This window comes from Malaya genurostris, chromosome 2, assembly GCF_030247185.1.
Source record: "Malaya genurostris strain Urasoe2022 chromosome 2, Malgen_1.1, whole genome shotgun sequence".
NCBI lineage: Eukaryota > Metazoa > Arthropoda > Insecta > Diptera > Culicidae > Malaya > Malaya genurostris.
In genome coordinates this window covers 65,897,896-65,916,067 of record NC_080571.1, presented here as the reverse complement: position 1 = coordinate 65,916,067, position 18,172 = coordinate 65,897,896, and the positions used below count along the sequence as shown (strand labels likewise).

At 39.4% G+C, this 18,172-nt stretch overlaps 2 protein-coding genes across 3 annotated transcripts; one reads left to right on the top strand and one right to left on the bottom strand.

Moving 5' to 3' along the window:
* The first annotated feature begins 4,577 nt into the window (after nt 1–4,577).
* On the top strand, nt 4,578–7,055 carry LOC131430046 (conserved oligomeric Golgi complex subunit 2). Its single transcript, XM_058594663.1, has 3 exons — nt 4,578–4,792; nt 4,851–6,592; nt 6,659–7,055. The coding sequence occupies exons 1-3, from the start codon at nt 4,643–4,645 to the stop codon at nt 6,969–6,971; spliced, it is 2,205 nt and encodes a 734-aa protein (XP_058450646.1). The 5' UTR covers nt 4,578–4,642; the 3' UTR covers nt 6,972–7,055.
* Nucleotides 7,028–8,433, bottom strand: LOC131430047 (dnaJ homolog subfamily C member 17). 2 transcript variants are annotated; one of them, XM_058594665.1, is made up of 3 exons: nt 8,368–8,433; nt 8,122–8,291; nt 7,028–8,057 (listed from the first exon to the last, which is right to left on the bottom strand). In XM_058594665.1, the coding sequence occupies exons 2-3, from the start codon at nt 8,197–8,199 to the stop codon at nt 7,227–7,229; spliced, it is 909 nt and encodes a 302-aa protein (XP_058450648.1). In that variant the 5' UTR covers nt 8,200–8,291; nt 8,368–8,433; the 3' UTR covers nt 7,028–7,226. The 2 variants fall into 2 exon arrangements, with proteins under 2 accessions (XP_058450648.1, XP_058450647.1); XM_058594664.1 differs by having other exon boundaries at nt 8,122–8,423.
* Nucleotides 8,434–18,172: the final 9,739 nt, after the last annotated feature.

Here is an 18,172-nt window from a genome sequence, read left to right as displayed (position 1 = left end):
TTCCTCAAAGAAAATATTGCCATGTGACTTATTGGTGTTTATAAAAACGAGACCAATATTTGATTAAAATTAGAATATCTATTCATTCTAATTACTAGGCATTTGTTTAATTTTTGTGCGTGAAATAAGTAAGTTGTTTCGAAAACAATCTGGCACCACTTGAAACAACAAATCGACTTAAACAAAATTGACAATCGAACGTAGAACTAATTTCACCTGACCCGCCATCTATGTTTCATTATTTGAACCTTTCTTAAGATTGATATTTTCGTATATAATTTCAATTATTTTGTAGAATTCTAGGCCTTATTATAAGAACTGTTTATTTTAAAATGTTAGAAAATTTATTTTCTTTCGTTTCGTGTAATCATTTTTGTTTTTATAAGATGATATGTTGATCAATATTGAGATCCGGAATTAGTTCTTAGTAAAAAACTATTCCTCATCATAATATCGCATATTCGCTTAGGTTTGCGCATCTGTGCGGTCTTTCAAGTAATATTTTATAATGTACGCAACGAATAAAATCATTCCAAGTTATCAACATAACCTTTTCTCGCATGCTAAGATCAGATCTGAAAATATGCATGGTTTAAAACAGAATCTTGGGTGCTGCTACAATAACATAGGTAGAAATTGATTTTTCTCACACTAAAATTAACTTTTCACTTGAAAAAATGACGTTGTATGTAAGTTATAAAGGATTTTACAAGTGAAAATTCGTTTTCCCTTGTATTTTGACAGCTAATATTGCAATCATCATCCTCGCACACGTACGCATCTAGCAGTGAAACACAACGTTAGATCGCCCATCAAATTTAGTCATGCTTAATCGCAAGCTAATCGATTAATCGAGTAATCCTGTACGATTAATCAAGCAAATCGAATAGTTTGAAAAGTTGTATTCGATTATTTACTAATCGAGTATTTCAAAAAACGCGACATCTCTACATATGTGTGAATACTAGTAAAAATTTTAACTGTTACGATAAGGTACACTTATAATATGTGACCAAGATGAAAATTGAAACAGATGGTAGAATAATTAGTTCTGAGCTGACTCGTTTACTGGCTCATGAGCTGCCTTGAGTGTCCGCTCTTGTCTTGTCTATTGTCACTATTGGGACTACACAAATCAATATTATTGTCAATCAAAATAATTAGCGACTCTCACATGAAGCGATATTGTTGTAAATATTCGATGATGAATGTGCATTCAAATGGGAATGACATATTGACGAAGGATTGGCAATACTGAATATTGACTATAATATTGTCTCGTGTAAGGGCTATTATTGTCAATACCGCTTCAATATATCAATCAATTGGTACACTGAGAAAAAAACCATAGTAACCGTAACCTGTTCTTCGTTGTCATTTCAACTATACGCTTAAATAGTAGCAACAATCATGATATATGAATATTCACCATCTGCATTGTATAAATTACTAGACAACGTAGACTACGACTTGACTAAACTATTTGTATTTATGACTTTTCTGGCATGGTCATCCTGACAATGGTAGTCATTTCAAACATAAGAACAAATAGTTAAAATCACAATTTTTAGTAAGATGAAATTGCTCTCGAGCCTTGATATATATAAAAGGTGAAGTAGTTATTGCTACCATGTAAACATGTTCACAGTATAATAATGTTACCATAAATTGAAACATGCACTCAGAAAAATATTATGGTAACAGTTACTATATAGAGGGCCAACCTGACCATGCGAGTATAGTGGTTTTCAGCCGACTATTAAATCAGATGATTTCAACAATAGTCAAGTTCATGTTTACTATAAATGGTATCGGCTCTAGAATAGTAATATTGAACAGTATATTGTATGAATAACTAATACGATTGAGATGGTTAGGCTAACCATGACCGAATCTTTATTTACATTGTAGTTCTCGCTATAACCAGAGCCATGGTATTTTTAACATTTCACTTCTAGTTATTTCGAAACTAAAGGCAGTGGTTGATTCAACAATGCTGAAGATCAGCAGAACATGAGCTAATGTTTAAAAGTTTTATGAATTTGAATTCTAGAACAAGAACAACAAAATAGTTTCATGGAATTTTATTTTATTTTCACATCATATTAAATGATGACATGCCTAGTGAAATGTTGAATAGCAACGTGGACACTGAGGAGCATTGTTTGGTAGCAGCAGTTGATCAAAGGCTCTGATGTCCGGTGGATTTTTTCCTGAAGCAGGAATGAGCAGCATGAAAGAAATTAATAGCCAAGTCCAGATGTAAACCTCGTTACCCACCTGCGATATGTTGGATGTTATTTCTACAGCGACCGATAATGAATAATAAATCGTATACGAGACGTTGATTTCACTGGAAAACGTAGCCGTTGCCGGAAAAATGGTTGAAAAATTGAATTTCAATGACGGAAACTATTAAGGCGACAAACTTTACTCACCTGCAAGACCTACCAAATTACACAAAGTCATCATACAAAATATTTTTTTCATATCAATCACTGATGTGTTAGCCACGTACGAAATTATCTGTTATATTGTAACTTTATGTGACAATAACATAGAACATTCGTTTATTGACAATTTGTATAGTCAGCACAAATGAAATACATAGTCGGTTAAAAACCAAAAATAACCGATAATGTGATTACTACATAAATTCTGTTGATATGGACTACATGAATAGTGTTTTCAAACTTCATAATCGTCTATCAAACCATGTATCTATTTATGGTAACATTATTATACTGTGAACATATTCACACGGTAGCAATAACTATTTCGCTTTTCATATATCAAGGCTCAAGAGCAATTTCACCTTACTAGAAATTGTGAGTTTAACTATTTGTTCTTATATTTGAGATGACTACCATTGTCAGTATGACCATGCCAGAAAAGTCATAAATACAAATAGTTTAGTCAAGTCGTAGTCTTTGTTGTCTAGTAATTTATACAATACAGATGGCGAATAGTCATATATCATGCTCTTTGCTACTATTTTAGCGTATAGTAGAAATGACAATGAAAAACAGTTTGCGGTTACTATGGTTCTTTTCTCAGTGTGGTTTAAAAGACTATTATGACGTTTGAAAACACTAGTCATGTAGTCCATATCAACATAATTTAAGTAGTAAGCACATTATCGTATAGTGTTTTTTAACCGACTATGTATTTCATTTGTACTGACTATACAAATTGTCAATAAACGGGTGTACTTTGTTATTGTCACATAAAGTTACAATATAGCAGAAAATTTAGTACGTGGACAACACATCAGTGATTGACTTCAAAACAATATTTTATATTGTGACTTATATTGTGTAATTTATTTATTTATTCATTTATTTATTGTAAAATCAACAGACACGATGTGGTCCTAATGATTAATTCTAATACTATGTAAGAATTTGGTCCTTGTTTTATGCCTGTTTATTTGGTAGATCTTGCAGGTGAGTAGCCTTAACAGTTTCCGTCGTTGAATTTAATCTTTTCAACAATTTTGCCGGCAATGGCTATGTTTTTCAGTGAAATTGACGTCTCGTATACGGTTCATTATTCGTTATCGATCGCTGTAGAACAACATCAAGCGATTGATGAAAACGAAGATTATCATTTGATTCCCGGATTCAATTCGCTCGAATCCGACGGAAAATCACAGGTGGGTATCGAGGTTTGCATCTGGACTTGGCTAATAATTTCTTTCATGCTGCCAATTCCTGCTTCAGGAAAAACTCCACCGGACAGAGCCTTGGATCAAGTGATGCTATCAAGCAATGCTAAGCAATATTTCACCAGGTATATTATCATTTGATTTGATGCGAAAATAAAATAGAGTTTAATGAAATTATTTTGTTGTTCTTGTTTTAGAATTTAAACTCATAAAATTTTTCAACATTAGCTCATGCATTGTTGAATCAACCACTACTTTTAGTTTCAAAACAACTAGAAGTGAAATGTCAAAAATACCATGACTCTGGTTATAGCAAAAACTACAATGTAAAAAAAATATTCGGTCATGGTTAGGCTAACCATCTCAATCGTATTAGTTATTCATACAATACACTGTTCAATATTACTATTCTAGAGCCGATAACATTCATAGTAAACATGAACTTGACTATTGTTGAAATCATCTGATTTCATAGTCGGCTGAAAACCACTATACGCTCATGGTCAAGTTGGCCCTCTCTATAGTAACAGTTACCATACTATTTTTCTGAGTGTATAGAGAGTTCTTTCCTAAATTTTCGAGAAAATCAAGCTTTCAGAGTATTCAATCTTGTGGTTCACATGTAATCATAGTTTTTGTTTTGCACATGATGTCAACGTGTAAATTTTTATCAATTTACTCAGAACCCCTCTACAGGCGAATTGCTACTCTTCTTTGCGAAAAACCCGTCAAATTTCCTACATTAATTAACATCTCAACATGGATGTCTGTTCTCTGTGGTAAACGATAGCACGGTTTCCTACCCCCCACACATTCTATTTGACAGCTCGCACTCATCATTGAAACATCATCACTCGGCCACAATCAGCTGCAATGACGATGACGGATGATGTGTCAGGTTGTCAAAACAGAGCAGTGAAAAAGTGCAATTTGAATCGCTGCAGTAAGAAATGCTGGTTATATCGTAAAAATTTCATGGTTTCCTACCTACCTACCACGTTCGGGAAAAAGGAATCTTGGAAGGACATATCATATCATATCATCAGTATGTCCAGCGGACGCGATCTGTTCAGCCTGCCGGCTGGTCCAGCCGATTTATGCTTCGATAAAAACGAGTTTATGAAGGTGAGTAACACTGAGACTGATTTCAATAGTCAGTGCCAATAATCTTCTCCGTTACTAGAAAACATTTTCGGTGGACGAATTCCTCCACGAGAACCGAAATGCGGGTAGTTTGGAAAACATACGAGATGATTTGGGACTGTACCTGAAAGTTTTGCGATCGGCGATGATCGAACTAATCAATCAGGATTACGCCGATTTTGTGGATCTGTCTGCTAATCTGATTGGACTGGATCAGGAGATTGGCGGGATTGGAAGTCCGCTGGTGAAGCTGAAACAGGAAATGTTGACGGTGAAGGAAGCGTTGGAAGGAACGATGAAGGACATTTCCGACTGTCTGGAGCAGAAAAAAGCGTTGCGTGGGTACAAAAAAAGTCTACAGAGCCTAGCGAAGGTTCGAACGGCTTTGGTAAAGCTGGAAAGTCTTCTCGAGTCCGTCGAGAAAGGGCATGAATTAAATCCCACATTGCTGGAGCGGGCTGCCCTGGAATCAATCCAGTTGCAGTTCAACGTTAAATTCTGCAGTGAGTTTTTGGACCAGGAACAACTGCAAAGTGCGGAACGGTGGAAGAACGATTTGCTGACGCAGTTGAAAACCTACTTCCTGAATATGTTGGAACGGAAAGATTTGGACGGATTGGAACGTTGTCTGCGCATTTACTGCACTCTTGACGAATGTCGAATGGCGGAGGATGTCTTCAAGACGGAAATAGTTTCGCCTTACATGAGCCGTGTGGTTTCGGAGAGTAGCCTGCAGAATTCACCACAAGGACTGACCGGAATCTACAATCAGATTTTGGACTTTATTTCGCTTAACATGAAAGGTTTGCTAAACTTGACCAAGAAAAACGGAAAGGTTAAGGGTTACAACTTTGTTGTCAATAGCTTCTGGACGGAGGTGGAGCGCCGCATGGAAACCAATATGTCTTCAATTTTTGCCCCCGGTAATCCCGAATCGTTCTACAACAAGTACAAATGTACTTTGGAATTTCTCGAACGAATTGAGTTGATCATCGATGATCCGGTGGAAATTAATTACTTCAAGGCACATCCCCAGTACAGAAGTTTCCAAGTCCGGTGGAATCTGCCGGTTTACTTCCAGATTCGATTTCAGGAAATTGGATCCAACTTGGAACGAGTTTGCAGTCTTGAAATAGATCCGGTGAAATTCTCTTCACAGCAAATCAGCGCCAGTCAGTTCAATCTTTTACCATTTTCGATTGCTCTCACGTGCATTTCGTCCTGTTGGCAGGACGGAATTTACCTGCCGCAGTTGTTTCAACGATTTCTGAAACTGACCTTACAACTACTGTCCAGAGTGACCACCTGGGTCGACAGCGCGGTCACATTCCCACCAATGGCTTCGGCGGATTCTAAGCCGGAATCATCTCTGAAGCTTAAACTTCTGGCCACCCTGTTTTCGGACATTAGTAATTTGTCCAAAAAGATACCCCAAATAGTCAACCTTATCCTAAGCCAATCGCCACCAGTCCTTGATCTGACCGTTTCGCAGTTAGACGAACTGTTCTTCGACAACCGTTCCGCTTTGACCACCAAACTCAATCGACTTCAGACGCTCGTCGTTCAGGAGTTGGTGCAGGCAAGCGTCCCTCACATCAAGCAGGTTAGTGACATTCCTAGGTTGTATCGGAAAACCAACCGGGAAGTGCCGAGCAAGTGCTGCCAATACATGGAACAGTTGATACAACCAAGCAGGAACTTTCGCGATCAATACAACTCACTGGTAGGAGACGAACGGCTCAAGGAGTTTCTAACGGACGTTTACGGAAGTCTGACTACGAGGTATTGTTTGACCCTTCAATCTTCCACCCGGTCCCAAATGATGGCAAATGTCTTTCTTTCCCTTAGTTACCACAACACAGTGGAGGAAGTTCTCACCTCGGTTCAAAAAACCGAAGAATCCCTTCGGCGGCTGAAGAGCCTTCGAGATCGGAACTCGGCATCGACAGCCGCTGCCAGCAGTAGCAGCACAACGGCTATGACCGATGACGACAAAATTCGGCTGCAACTGCAGGTGGACGTTATTTGCTTTGTGCAAGAAATCGAACGCATCGGACTGGCCCGTGGCGAAATTGAAAAACTGGACGATTTGATGCGATTGGTGGAGGAAGCGACCAAAATTAGGATCGGCTCTAGTTCGCAACCGGCGCCCCACACGTGAGGAAAACTCGAAAGGGAGTTCTTTTGTCCGTTCTAGAGAAGTAGATTTCCTAAAAGTATTATTTTGGTTAATTTTGGGAGATCGCCATCGCTTTCCGAACTGGTGTAGAACCATTTTACTACACAATTTTAGGAATTCACAAATTTAAAATTATTGTAAAAAAAATCATAGTGACAGATAATAACGCTAACAACAACAAAAAAAAGTGATACACGTAAACGAACCTAAGACCGTTGCTCAGTAGTGTCAGAATTACTATCCCGTCGCCGATTCCGCCTCGGCATCCTCTCGCATCATTTGCTCTATCAGACGTTTCCTTTCTTCCGCTTGCCGTAGCTGGCGCAACACCAAACTCTCAAAATCTCGCTCGGTAACTGTTCCTCCGGTACGCGATTTTTTGTTCTTGGGCGCATCGCCGATCCACTCCAAACTGCAGGCATTATCCAGCCGACCTTTCTCGTAGCTTACTGCCATTTCTGCTGCTTCTTGCGTTTTGAACTCAACCAGTGCACTTCCGTTCTTCTTCGGACTCATCACCAACACGTTTATATCACCGTATTTGGAAAGGAATTTGTGCAGAATGTCTTCCGTGTAGCCACCATTCGTCGAATCATCCTTGTCTGCCTTCCACTTAATCTTAATTCTATGCTTTGACGCATCCCAACTGGACTCCGATCGTGCGTGCAATGATTTTTCCTCGCGCAACTGTTGCCGCAGCAGTTCTTGTTCTTCCTCGATCAGTTTCGAGCCTTCCTTCTGCAACCGCTCGAATTCCTCCTTGAACAGTTCCTCCGGTGTTTTGTTCACTTTGTAGCTTGTTCCGCGACTGGTGGCTGCTTCTCTGGCAAGACGTTCCCTTTCTTCCAGTTCATTCTTAAGCTTCTGGCGTTTACTGTCCAGCTGCTGAGCGCGCAACTGCGCGGCCTTTTTGGCATTCAATAGTTTATCGTACGCGGCACGAGCTGAGACGTCGAGCAAAATTTCCAACGCTTTGGAAAGTTCTTGGAACAGTTCCGCCGCCTTCGGATTGTCGGGGTTCTTGTCTGGATGGCATTGAAGAGCCTTCTTGCGGTATGCTTTACGGACCTATTAAATGATAGGAAATGTTAGAATTAATAAACAGTTCAGATTGTTTTATTACTTTACTTACCTCTGCCTCTGAAGCTCCAATTTCAACCCCCAAAAGACCATACAGATCTGTCTCGCTGAATTTTTTTATATCTATCATTTTGATAGCATTCAATTGTGGGTTCTCGGAAAAATTGTCCGGAAAACAAACGTTTGATATACGTTTTGTACTCCCTAGACTTTAATATTCTCCTAAAGAAAAATAATGCAGCTTTCACTAGAAAATAGTTATTTTAGAGCAATTTTATCTTAAAGCTAGAGATTTCACTTGTCAAGTTCGAATAATTTGATCTAAGTTCTTATTGTTTTGCAGATTTCAATATTCCTTAACAGGCAAGGATGCCAGGTCATTTTTCCAAAAATCTGTGATCAAACCAAAAATCTGTGCCCGTTTCCCGTACCATAATGCCCCGTTTACACTTCTGCTGGTGTCAGTGTACTGCCCTCTTAGGAAAAAACGTTAAACTGTGGTCCAATGATCCAAAGTATTAGACCAACGAAGGACCACCGTTGAACGTTTTTTCCTCAGAGGGCAGTACACTGACACCAGCATGCTGGCAGCCAGCAGAAGTGTAAACGGGGCATAATAGCAGATCGAAATCAATTTGGTGAACAAAAAAAAAAGGTCTCACTACAAACACGTTCTGTACCTTTTTCCTCAACCGGTCTGTACTTCTCTGTGAAAATCTGTGATTTATTCCAGAATCTGTGAAAATCTGTGATCATTTTCAAAAATCTGCGTAATTTTTAAAATCTGTTCAGAAAATTTAAAATCTGAAATACAGATTAATCTGTGAACCTGGCATCCCTGTTAACAGGAATATTCCTTTGAGTTTATCATGTCTCTTACCCAGTGTTTTTTGTAGAGCCGCATCGGTCCGATAGTCGGATCGATTGGGCACGGCCACGATGTAGAATTTATAACAATGGTGGCAAGATAGGTCGAAATAAAGTATGACGACGGGACCGACGACACGACCTGCAACTCGTCTATCGAAACTGTATCGCAAATTTAACTACCCCTCAGTAACTGGTAATGTCAAAACGAAAATGCCTAAAAAATTATTGAAACTGGCAACACAAGTTGATAGATTATTGATTTTAAATAACAGTTACCATAACCTTGGTTACTGCATATTGGAGACTTGGGAAATGTAAACAAAACAAACTGCCTCGAGTGGAGTTATTATTTATTTTAATCGGATAGAGGTCTTCGTTAAGGCTTGCTGGTGCTCGAACATATTAAAAAAGACAATTCAATATTCATGGATGTTTGTTAAATAGTTCAACGTAACCATACTTAGATCTATAATGACTATCTGCTATGTAAATGAGTTTTTAAATGGGGTTAAGTTTTGCAGTCATTCAATCCGTCATTGCGAAACTTTTTATCAGTCCTATCATCAGAATTTGGTATTGAAAGCATATTTGTTATTTTCTAGTGATTTGAGCTCTTCGCAAAGTGCGTGTATACTTTGATGAATATGAAAGAAACTTGAACAGCACGGGAATCAAATTTCTCAATATATTAGATCTGATCGAAATTATAGGTTTTGAAGTGAACATCGAAAGCCAACAGTGCAAACAGGTCTCCTTCCAATAATTTAATTATTTGTGTCTCAAACAGAAACCAGATTGTAACTACGGTCTACCGTAAGGCTGCTGGAACTTGTCGAAGTAGTCGAATGTAAAGAGTGTCGGATACAATTTAACAATGAAGTCTTATTTTCATTTCGTGAAGACTGGTACTAACTTCCGGGTTGGTTGACAGTATGTTAAGCAAAAGTGATGTGTTCAGAAAACTCGACTGGTTATTTCTAAAAAGAAAGACCATCATCATGGATGAGTTAGATGACTACACTGAAGATTGAGCTAATGGGTAGTTGTGGATGATATACACTCAAAATAATAATCATATTATAGTTACGTGAAAAGTTATGTGAATATTTTCCACCCTACTTTTCACGTAGGTTTTAATGGACTGGCATTTAAAAGCTGTTTAATGCATAATCCAGTAAAAGTTACGTGTTTCATAGGTAAAATGTAATGTACTGTTCATATCACATTTATCTATCAGTTTATATCAAATTTAGATGCCAGAAAATTACTATTTTATATATTGGTTGAAGTCGAAAGGGAGATTCCAGATTTTAATATAAATCTGGGAAATGAAAAATGCCATGAAATATAAAACATTTATTTCAGAAAATTGTCATATAATTCCAATGGCTTAAAAAGCAACTAATAACGTCGTGGTATCTCAAATCGACAAGCATCCAGAAATCGTTTATGGTGACACTGCCATCCAACCGAAGCCGAAGTCGAGATCCAAGAACTCCCACAACACTACCGATGCAGGTTGAAGTTGCATTACATTTTTCCAGTGTCTCTAGCTTCATACCGACGGCCTGTTTGAAGCATTCGGCAGGAGCGGGTAAACTTCCGGACTCACGCAGGCACTCGGTCCAGTTGAACACATGGAAACTGTCATACTGGAATGGTCCGGTCGATGGAGTAAAAAATTGTAATTAAATAACTTTTCTCGCAAATATTTACACTACTTACACTTCGAGGGCCACTGCTCGCCATTTTCAAAATCGAGTTTTTCACACTGGAAATTCACGTAGATTGTTTGACGTTTAGTCAATTCACGTAAACTTTATGTGATGACTCTATTCATTTTAGGGGATGTTCGTATAACATTCATTTTCGTCACGTAAAATATTCAATTTGACATTTGAAACCATTCTACGTGATTTTTCAAGTGAATCGAACGTGAATTTTTATTTGAGTGTAGGATGACGAATCTCTGTCGCAACACTACTTCTATTACCAGATTTAGTTATTATACTATTGTGGTCGGTGTAAATCTGAAAAGAACGTTGAAACAAAATTTAAATTTATATAAACGTTTCACAACTTTCTCAAATGATTTGTTTATTTATTATAGCGCTCCTTGGTAACTAGTTCATAGCAACTTAAACAGTGTTGCTCAAGAAGTTTATTTTCATGATTATCGAGGGGTCGCTATATTTATGGTAACTGGCGGTAAATCACTCACGAACACTTTTTGTTCAGATTTTTCTTCGGAGTGCCTGGTCGTGTCGTCGACGGGACGATCGATTTGCAGGATCGATTCGTATGTAAACACTACTTTAATTTAATATGCTTTTTCATTTCAATACATAATCAAAGCGATTTGTTTCAAGATTTCATGTGCAAATTCACTAAGATGCGAGATTGGAATATTTTTCATTTAGTTTTGATGTGTTTTTCCTTTGGATGTGATGTGTTTTGCTATTCAATCGAACTACATGTGTTAAACACTTCATTTTCCAGTGGGAAAGAGTACAGCACAAATGTAGGTGCAAAACACTTGAATCAGTCTTTTTCTTCTTCACTTCTGGTGGCGTCACCTCACTTGAGATGACGCCGATTGATGGCACAGCGATTTAGCTATATTTCCAGTTAGTTTTCGTTTATAGTCCAATGGACTTTCTTTTCACTGGACTACAAGTGAAACCCTCGCTATGTGACAACGTGGAGTCACCGAAGTACGGATAAAAATCCTTTCTTTCTCGACGACGTGTTTACTCGTTGAGGGTTTTACCGGAAGTGACCTTGAATCAGTCAACTCTGTTTCAGTTGTAATCTTTATGGAAAACAATGTGAGATTCACATGAAATGCATATAGAATCTAGAGGTAACGATATATCTTATCATTTCTATGAGCATTTCATATAAACTGTTCACACCGCTGGGCAGTCACCGTCGAACAAAAAGGATGTCGGTGAAAAGTTGTCAGTGCTGTAAAAAAAGGAGAAATCAACTAGAAGAAAAACGTCAACAACATTAAAATTGCATATCATCTTGTAGTGAATTTATTCCGGATTGCTCATATAGTTTGATAAAAATTTAATTAATTGGTTGAATAGCTTGGTAGATGACTGAATAGTGTTGTGATGGCGCTCACCACACGATTATGATGAGGCTCATCTGAACCCTACGTTGTGTTTAAATTGTACGGAAATATGAAGTCTGGGACGGCTTCCAACTTAAGCCTGGGACGGCTTTCGTGCAGATTGGGACACTGCGGACACTTCGAATACATTAAGCCATGGCCAGGCTTTCGCACGGATGGGGACACCGCGGAACACTTCGGATGTGATGTAATAAACTGGTACGCGTTTATTCTTGATTAACTGACTAGTATATTATAATGACTATGACAAACAATTACTATGACTACGACAATCACGACGAATATAAAAACTTGATATACTATCGAAGTACTGTAGTACTGTAGTACCACAATACCACAGTACCCTAATACCGTAATAGGTATCGTGCCTGATCTGATCTGCACTGCCCTTATATAGTTTGCGTACATTATTATATGAACAAAGTTTGTCTCTACCGGAAAGCATATTACGTGGAATATGCCGGAAAGTCTATAACGCAGACGAATGTAATCGCAAACTCTCTCAACTACTAATAAAACTGATCGAATAATAACGTTGATCGATTTCTACTTCATGTACAGTGAAGCTCACTTAAACTTGTCTTCTGACATATGCAATTGTGCATCAACATACCGCCCGCCTTGAAAGACTACGCTTTCAACAAACTTTATCTGATGTCAATGAACTGACCTATCTTAGCATGATACAATTGAGACTCATTACTGCTGTGTAATACTATATGCGATTTCTGAACTGCCTACTGTTATTACATATCCAAAATTACTGTACGAGTTCTATTTGCCTAACTAGCCTGTTCATTACAAATTCTCTGTATTTGCTATTCACAATAATTTTAGTATGCTGCTTGCTGGTACTCGATGATCCTTTGGCGAACCATGGGCGTCGAGGACGGGAGACTTGAATTCGACTCCGTCAACTGCTATGCAGCCGGCGTCGATAAGACAAGACCCGAGCGACTCCGCTGGTTCCACCACTGCGATGAGCCGCGATGATTGCTAAGACCGTAGCAATGTTGTTGACTGGGATAAACTTCCTCGAACAGCGTGTTGTTGCATGGAAACGGACTGTTGCTGCAGGACAAGTGAGCTGATGATCTAGTAGACTACAACTGATACAGGGATCCACTTTCTTTAATGAAAATCTGGTAGTTGAATTCCTTCTGTTAACCGTCTCCGTAGTTCTGCTTCACCCTTGGTGGTGATGAATTATGATCTGCGGTAATGTTGACTATTACAACGTTGCCTGTATGGGAGGACGGATCAGTTTCTGCTGCCTTTAAATTAGATTGTATACTTAACTTGGAATAGTGTTGAGATGGTAGTTCTGATCACCTCGATCAAAAACTGAACCATCCCTGCTTGCTTTGTTGCTGGAACCTCGAAACCACTTCTGGCATGTGGTTGTCAACGGCTGATTTTGTTTACATTGTACAGCATACTGGTGGAAGAGTGCATCGGAGGCATCAATGACGAAGATTGAGGCTAAACTGCTTCTCTGACGTGATGGTGATTATATGTAGCTGTAATGATCCTCTAACTGGCGGAACTGTTTGGTGCATGAAGTTGATGCTGACGATCGGGAAAGTTGACTATGGATTTCCAATAAAACATTACTGATGCTTTGACGAGAATAGTGCTTCGACTTTTGCTGAACTGTTTCCTAACATACGATAATTTTTTGTGTACTTTTGTTCCGATGATACGAAAGAAGATGAATTGCTGGTAATGGTTGAGGCCTGGAACAGCTTTCACTCTTAAGCTTGGAACGGCTTGCAAAGCCTGGGACGGCTTGTTAGCGGATAGGAACACCGCCGGAAACTGTTTCTCCGAATTCTAAAGAATGCTTCAACACAATGTCAAACTTTGTTGACTGGCGACTCATCTCCTACTCGAGCTTTTGGAGTTCGTACTTGATCGGATGAGTACACTGATGGTTCAATATAGAACTTGGTTGAATTGTGCTGAATTCAACCCGAAGTGAATGGATGCCGCTGCTTGTTGTAGAAACAAGCCCGAATGACTTACTGGCACGCACCGCAGTTGAGTCGTTTCCATTTCGCAAAATGGATTATAGATTCCAGATGATTGGAACACCTCAGCAGGTCTGAATGAAACAAAGCACGAACGATCCGAAACCGCAGAACCTTTCGACCGACATTTTGCAAAATTATCAGCTTGACAGTTTGTTTTTGCTCTTTACGTGAGGGTATGACGTATGACAAAGACGGCGGAGATGGATTCTGCTCGTATTTCATGATGGGTGAATGAAGGTGCGCACATTTTGATATTCAATAGGTATCACAGTTAGAGTGACATTATTCAACGGAAATCTGTGGGGATTTAACTGTTACAAGTGCATGCAATTTTATTATCCGATGATGAGTTTCAAGACAAAATGGGAACGTTGTCATTACGGGCATTTTGGGCACATGTCACACACATTTTCTAAACAGCATTTTCGTTTTGCGGAATAGTTTTACACTGAAATGAGTACTTTCTGGTTATCGTTTCTATCGACAGGGTTTTCGCCGCACATCAAATAGTGAGCATAATCGAAACAAAGACAACTGCGCGCTGTCACGAATACTTCCAGTTCATTGTGAACAGAATGTAAACGACAATGAAGGTCGTTTTGAAACTTTAACAATGGCGGTTTCGGGCAGGCAATCGTACCCTTCCACGTGGTGATCATAGATTATCGTTTTCTTCTTAGGAATTGCACTTATTTCTTCTTACTATGAACGCTAATGAAAAACCGCATGACAAATTGAACTGCATTTTCACATTTCCACCGTCGCATCCGATACATTACATTACACTGGTAACTGATTGCTCGTCTCGCAAGGAGAATTCTGGTAACTCTACATTCGTCTCGCAAGGAGAATCCTGGTCACGGCACCAAATTTATGATGGCGCTCACCACACGATTATGATGAGGCTCATCTGAACCCTACGTTGTGTTTAAATTGTACGGAAATATGAAGTCTGGGACGGCTTCCAACTTAAGCCTGGGACGGCTTTCGTGCAGATTGGGACACTGCGGACACTTCGAATACATTAAGCCATGGCCAGGCTTTCGCACGGATGGGGACACCGCGGAACACTTCGGATGTGATGTAATAAACTGGTACGCGTTTATTCTTGATTAACTGACTAGTATATTATAATGACTATGACAAACAATTACTATGACTACGACAATCACGACGAATATAAAAACTTGATATACTATCGAAGTACTGTAGTACTGTAGTACCACAATACCACAGTACCCTAATACCTTAATAGGTATTGTGCCTGATCTGATCTGCACTGCCCTTATATAGTTTGCGTACATTATTATATGAACAAAGTTTGTCTCTACCGGAAAGCATATTACGTGGAATATGCCGGAAAGTCTATAACGCAGACGAATGTAATCGCAAACTCTCTCAACTACTAATAAAACTGATCGAATAATAACGTTGATCGATTTCTACTTCATGTACAGTGAAGCTCACTTAAACTTGTCTTCTGACATATGCAATTGTGCATCAACATACCGCCCGCCTTGAAAGACTACGCTTTCAACAAACTTTATCTGATGTCAATGAACTGACCTATCTTAGCATGATACAATTGAGACTCATTACTGCTGTGTAATACTATATGCGATTTCTGAACTGCCTACTGTTATTACATATCCAAAATTACTGTACGAGTTCTATTTGCCTAACTAGCCTGTTCATTACAAATTCTCTGTATTTGCTATTCACAATAATTTTAGTATGCTGCTTGCTGGTACTCGATGATCCTTTGGCGAACCATGGGCGTCGAGGACGGGAGACTTGAATTCGACTCCGTCAACTGCTATGCAGCCGGCGTCGATAAGACAAGACCCGAGCGACTCCGCTGGTTCCACCACTGCGATGAGCCGCGATGATTGCTAAGACCGTAGCAATGTTGTTGACTGGGATAAACTTCCTCGAACAGCGTGTTGTTGCATGGAAACGGACTGTTGCTGCAGGACAAGTGAGCTGATGATCTAGTAGACTACAACTGATACAGGGATCCACTTTCTTTAATGAAAATCTGGTAGTTGAATTCCTTCTGTTAACCGTCTCCGTAGTTCTGCTTCACCCTTGGTGGTGATGAATTATGATCTGCGGTAATGTTGACTATTACAACGTTGCCTGTATGGGAGGACGGATCAGTTTCTGCTGCCTTTAAATTAGATTGTATACTTAACTTGGAATAGTGTTGAGATGGTAGTTCTGATCACCTCGATCAAAAACTGAACCATCCCTGCTTGCTTTGTTGCTGGAACCTCGAAACCACTTCTGGCATGTGGTTGTCAACGGCTGATTTTGTTTACATTGTACAGCATACTGGTGGAAGAGTGCATCGGAGGCATCAATGACGAAGATTGAGGCTAAACTGCTTCTCTGACGTGATGGTGATTATATGTAGCTGTAATGATCCTCTAACTGGCGGAACTGTTTGGTGCATGAAGTTGATGCTGACGATCGGGAAAGTTGACTATGGATTTCCAATAAAACATTGCTGATGCTTTGACGAGAATAGTGCTTCGACTTTTGCTGAACTATTTCCTAACATACGATAATTTTTTGTGTACTTTTGTTCCGATGATACGAAAGAAGATGAATTGCTGGTAATGGTTGAGGCCTGGAACAGCTTTCACTCTTAAGCTTGGAACGGCTTGCAAAGCCTGGGACGGCTTGTTAGCGGATAGGAACACCGCCGGAAACTGTTTCTCCGAATTCTAAAGAATGCTTCAACACAATGTCAAACTTTGTTGACTGGCGACTCATCTCCTACTCGAGCTTTTGGAGTTCGTACTTGATCGGATGAGTACACTGATGGTTCAATATAGAACTTGGTTGAATTGTGCTGAATTCAACCCGAAGTGAATGGATGCCGCTGCTTGTTGTAGAAACAAGCCCGAATGACTTACTGGCACGCACCGCAGTTGAGTCGTTTCCATTTCGCAAAATGGATTATAGATTCCAGATGATTGGAACACCTCAGCAGGTCTGAATGAAACAAAGCACGAACGATCGAAACCGCAGAACCTTTCGATCGACATTTTGCAAAATTATCAGCTTGACAGTTTGTTTTTGCTCTTTACGTGAGGGTATGACGTATGACAAAGACGGCGGAGATGGATTCTGCTCGTATTTCATGATGGGTGAATGAAGGTGCGCACATTTTGATATTCAATAGGTATCACAGTTAGAGTGACATTATTCAACGGAAATCTGTGGGGATTTAACTGTTACAAGTGCATGCAATTTTATTATCCGATGATGAGTTTCAAGACAAAATGGGAACGTTGTCATTACGGGCATTTTGGGCACATGTCACACACATTTTCTAAACAGCATTTTCGTTTTGCGGAATAGTTTTACACTGAAATGAGTACTTTCTGGTTATCGTTTCTATCGACAGGGTTTTCGCCGCACATCAAATAGTGAGCATAATCGAAACAAAGACAACTGCGCGCTGTCACGAATACTTCCAGTTCATTGTGAACAGAATGTAAACGACAATGAAGGTCGTTTTGAAACTTTAACAATGGCGGTTTCGGGCAGGCAATCGTACCCTTCCACGTGGTGATCATAGATTATCGTTTTCTTCTTAGGAATTGCACTTATTTCTTCTTACTATGAACGCTAATGAAAAACCGCATGACAAATTGAACTGCATTTTCACATTTCCACCGTCGCATCCGATACATTACATTACACTGGTAACTGATTGCTCGTCTCGCAAGGAGAATTCTGGTAACTCTACATTCGTCTCGCAAGGAGAATCCTGGTCACGGCACCAAATTTATGATGGCGCTCACCACACGATTATGATGAGGCTCATCTGAACCCTACGTTGTGTTTAAATTGTACGGAAATATGAAGTCTGGGACGGCTTCCAACTTAAGCCTGGGACGGCTTTCGTGCAGATTGGGACACTGCGGACACTTCGAATACATTAAGCCATGGCCAGGCTTTCGCACGGATGGGGACACCGCGGAACACTTCGGATGTGATGTAATAAACTGGTACGCGTTTATTCTTGATTAACTGACTAGTATATT

Coding starts and splice junctions, on each gene's coding strand:
- LOC131430047 (XM_058594665.1), bottom strand. CDS start 8,199: ATGATAGATATAAAAAAATTCAGCGAGACAGATCTGTATGGTCTTTTG. Junction 8,058..8,121: donor TTGGAGCTTCAGAGGCAGAG/GTAAGTAAAGTA, acceptor ATCATTTAATAG/GTCCGTAAAGCATACCGCAA.
- LOC131430046 (XM_058594663.1), top strand. CDS start 4,643: ATGGTTTCCTACCTACCTACCACGTTCGGGAAAAAGGAATCTTGGAAG. Junction 4,793..4,850: donor ATAAAAACGAGTTTATGAAG/GTGAGTAACACT, acceptor CTCCGTTACTAG/AAAACATTTTCGGTGGACGA. Junction 6,593..6,658: donor TACGGAAGTCTGACTACGAG/GTATTGTTTGAC, acceptor TCTTTCCCTTAG/TTACCACAACACAGTGGAGG.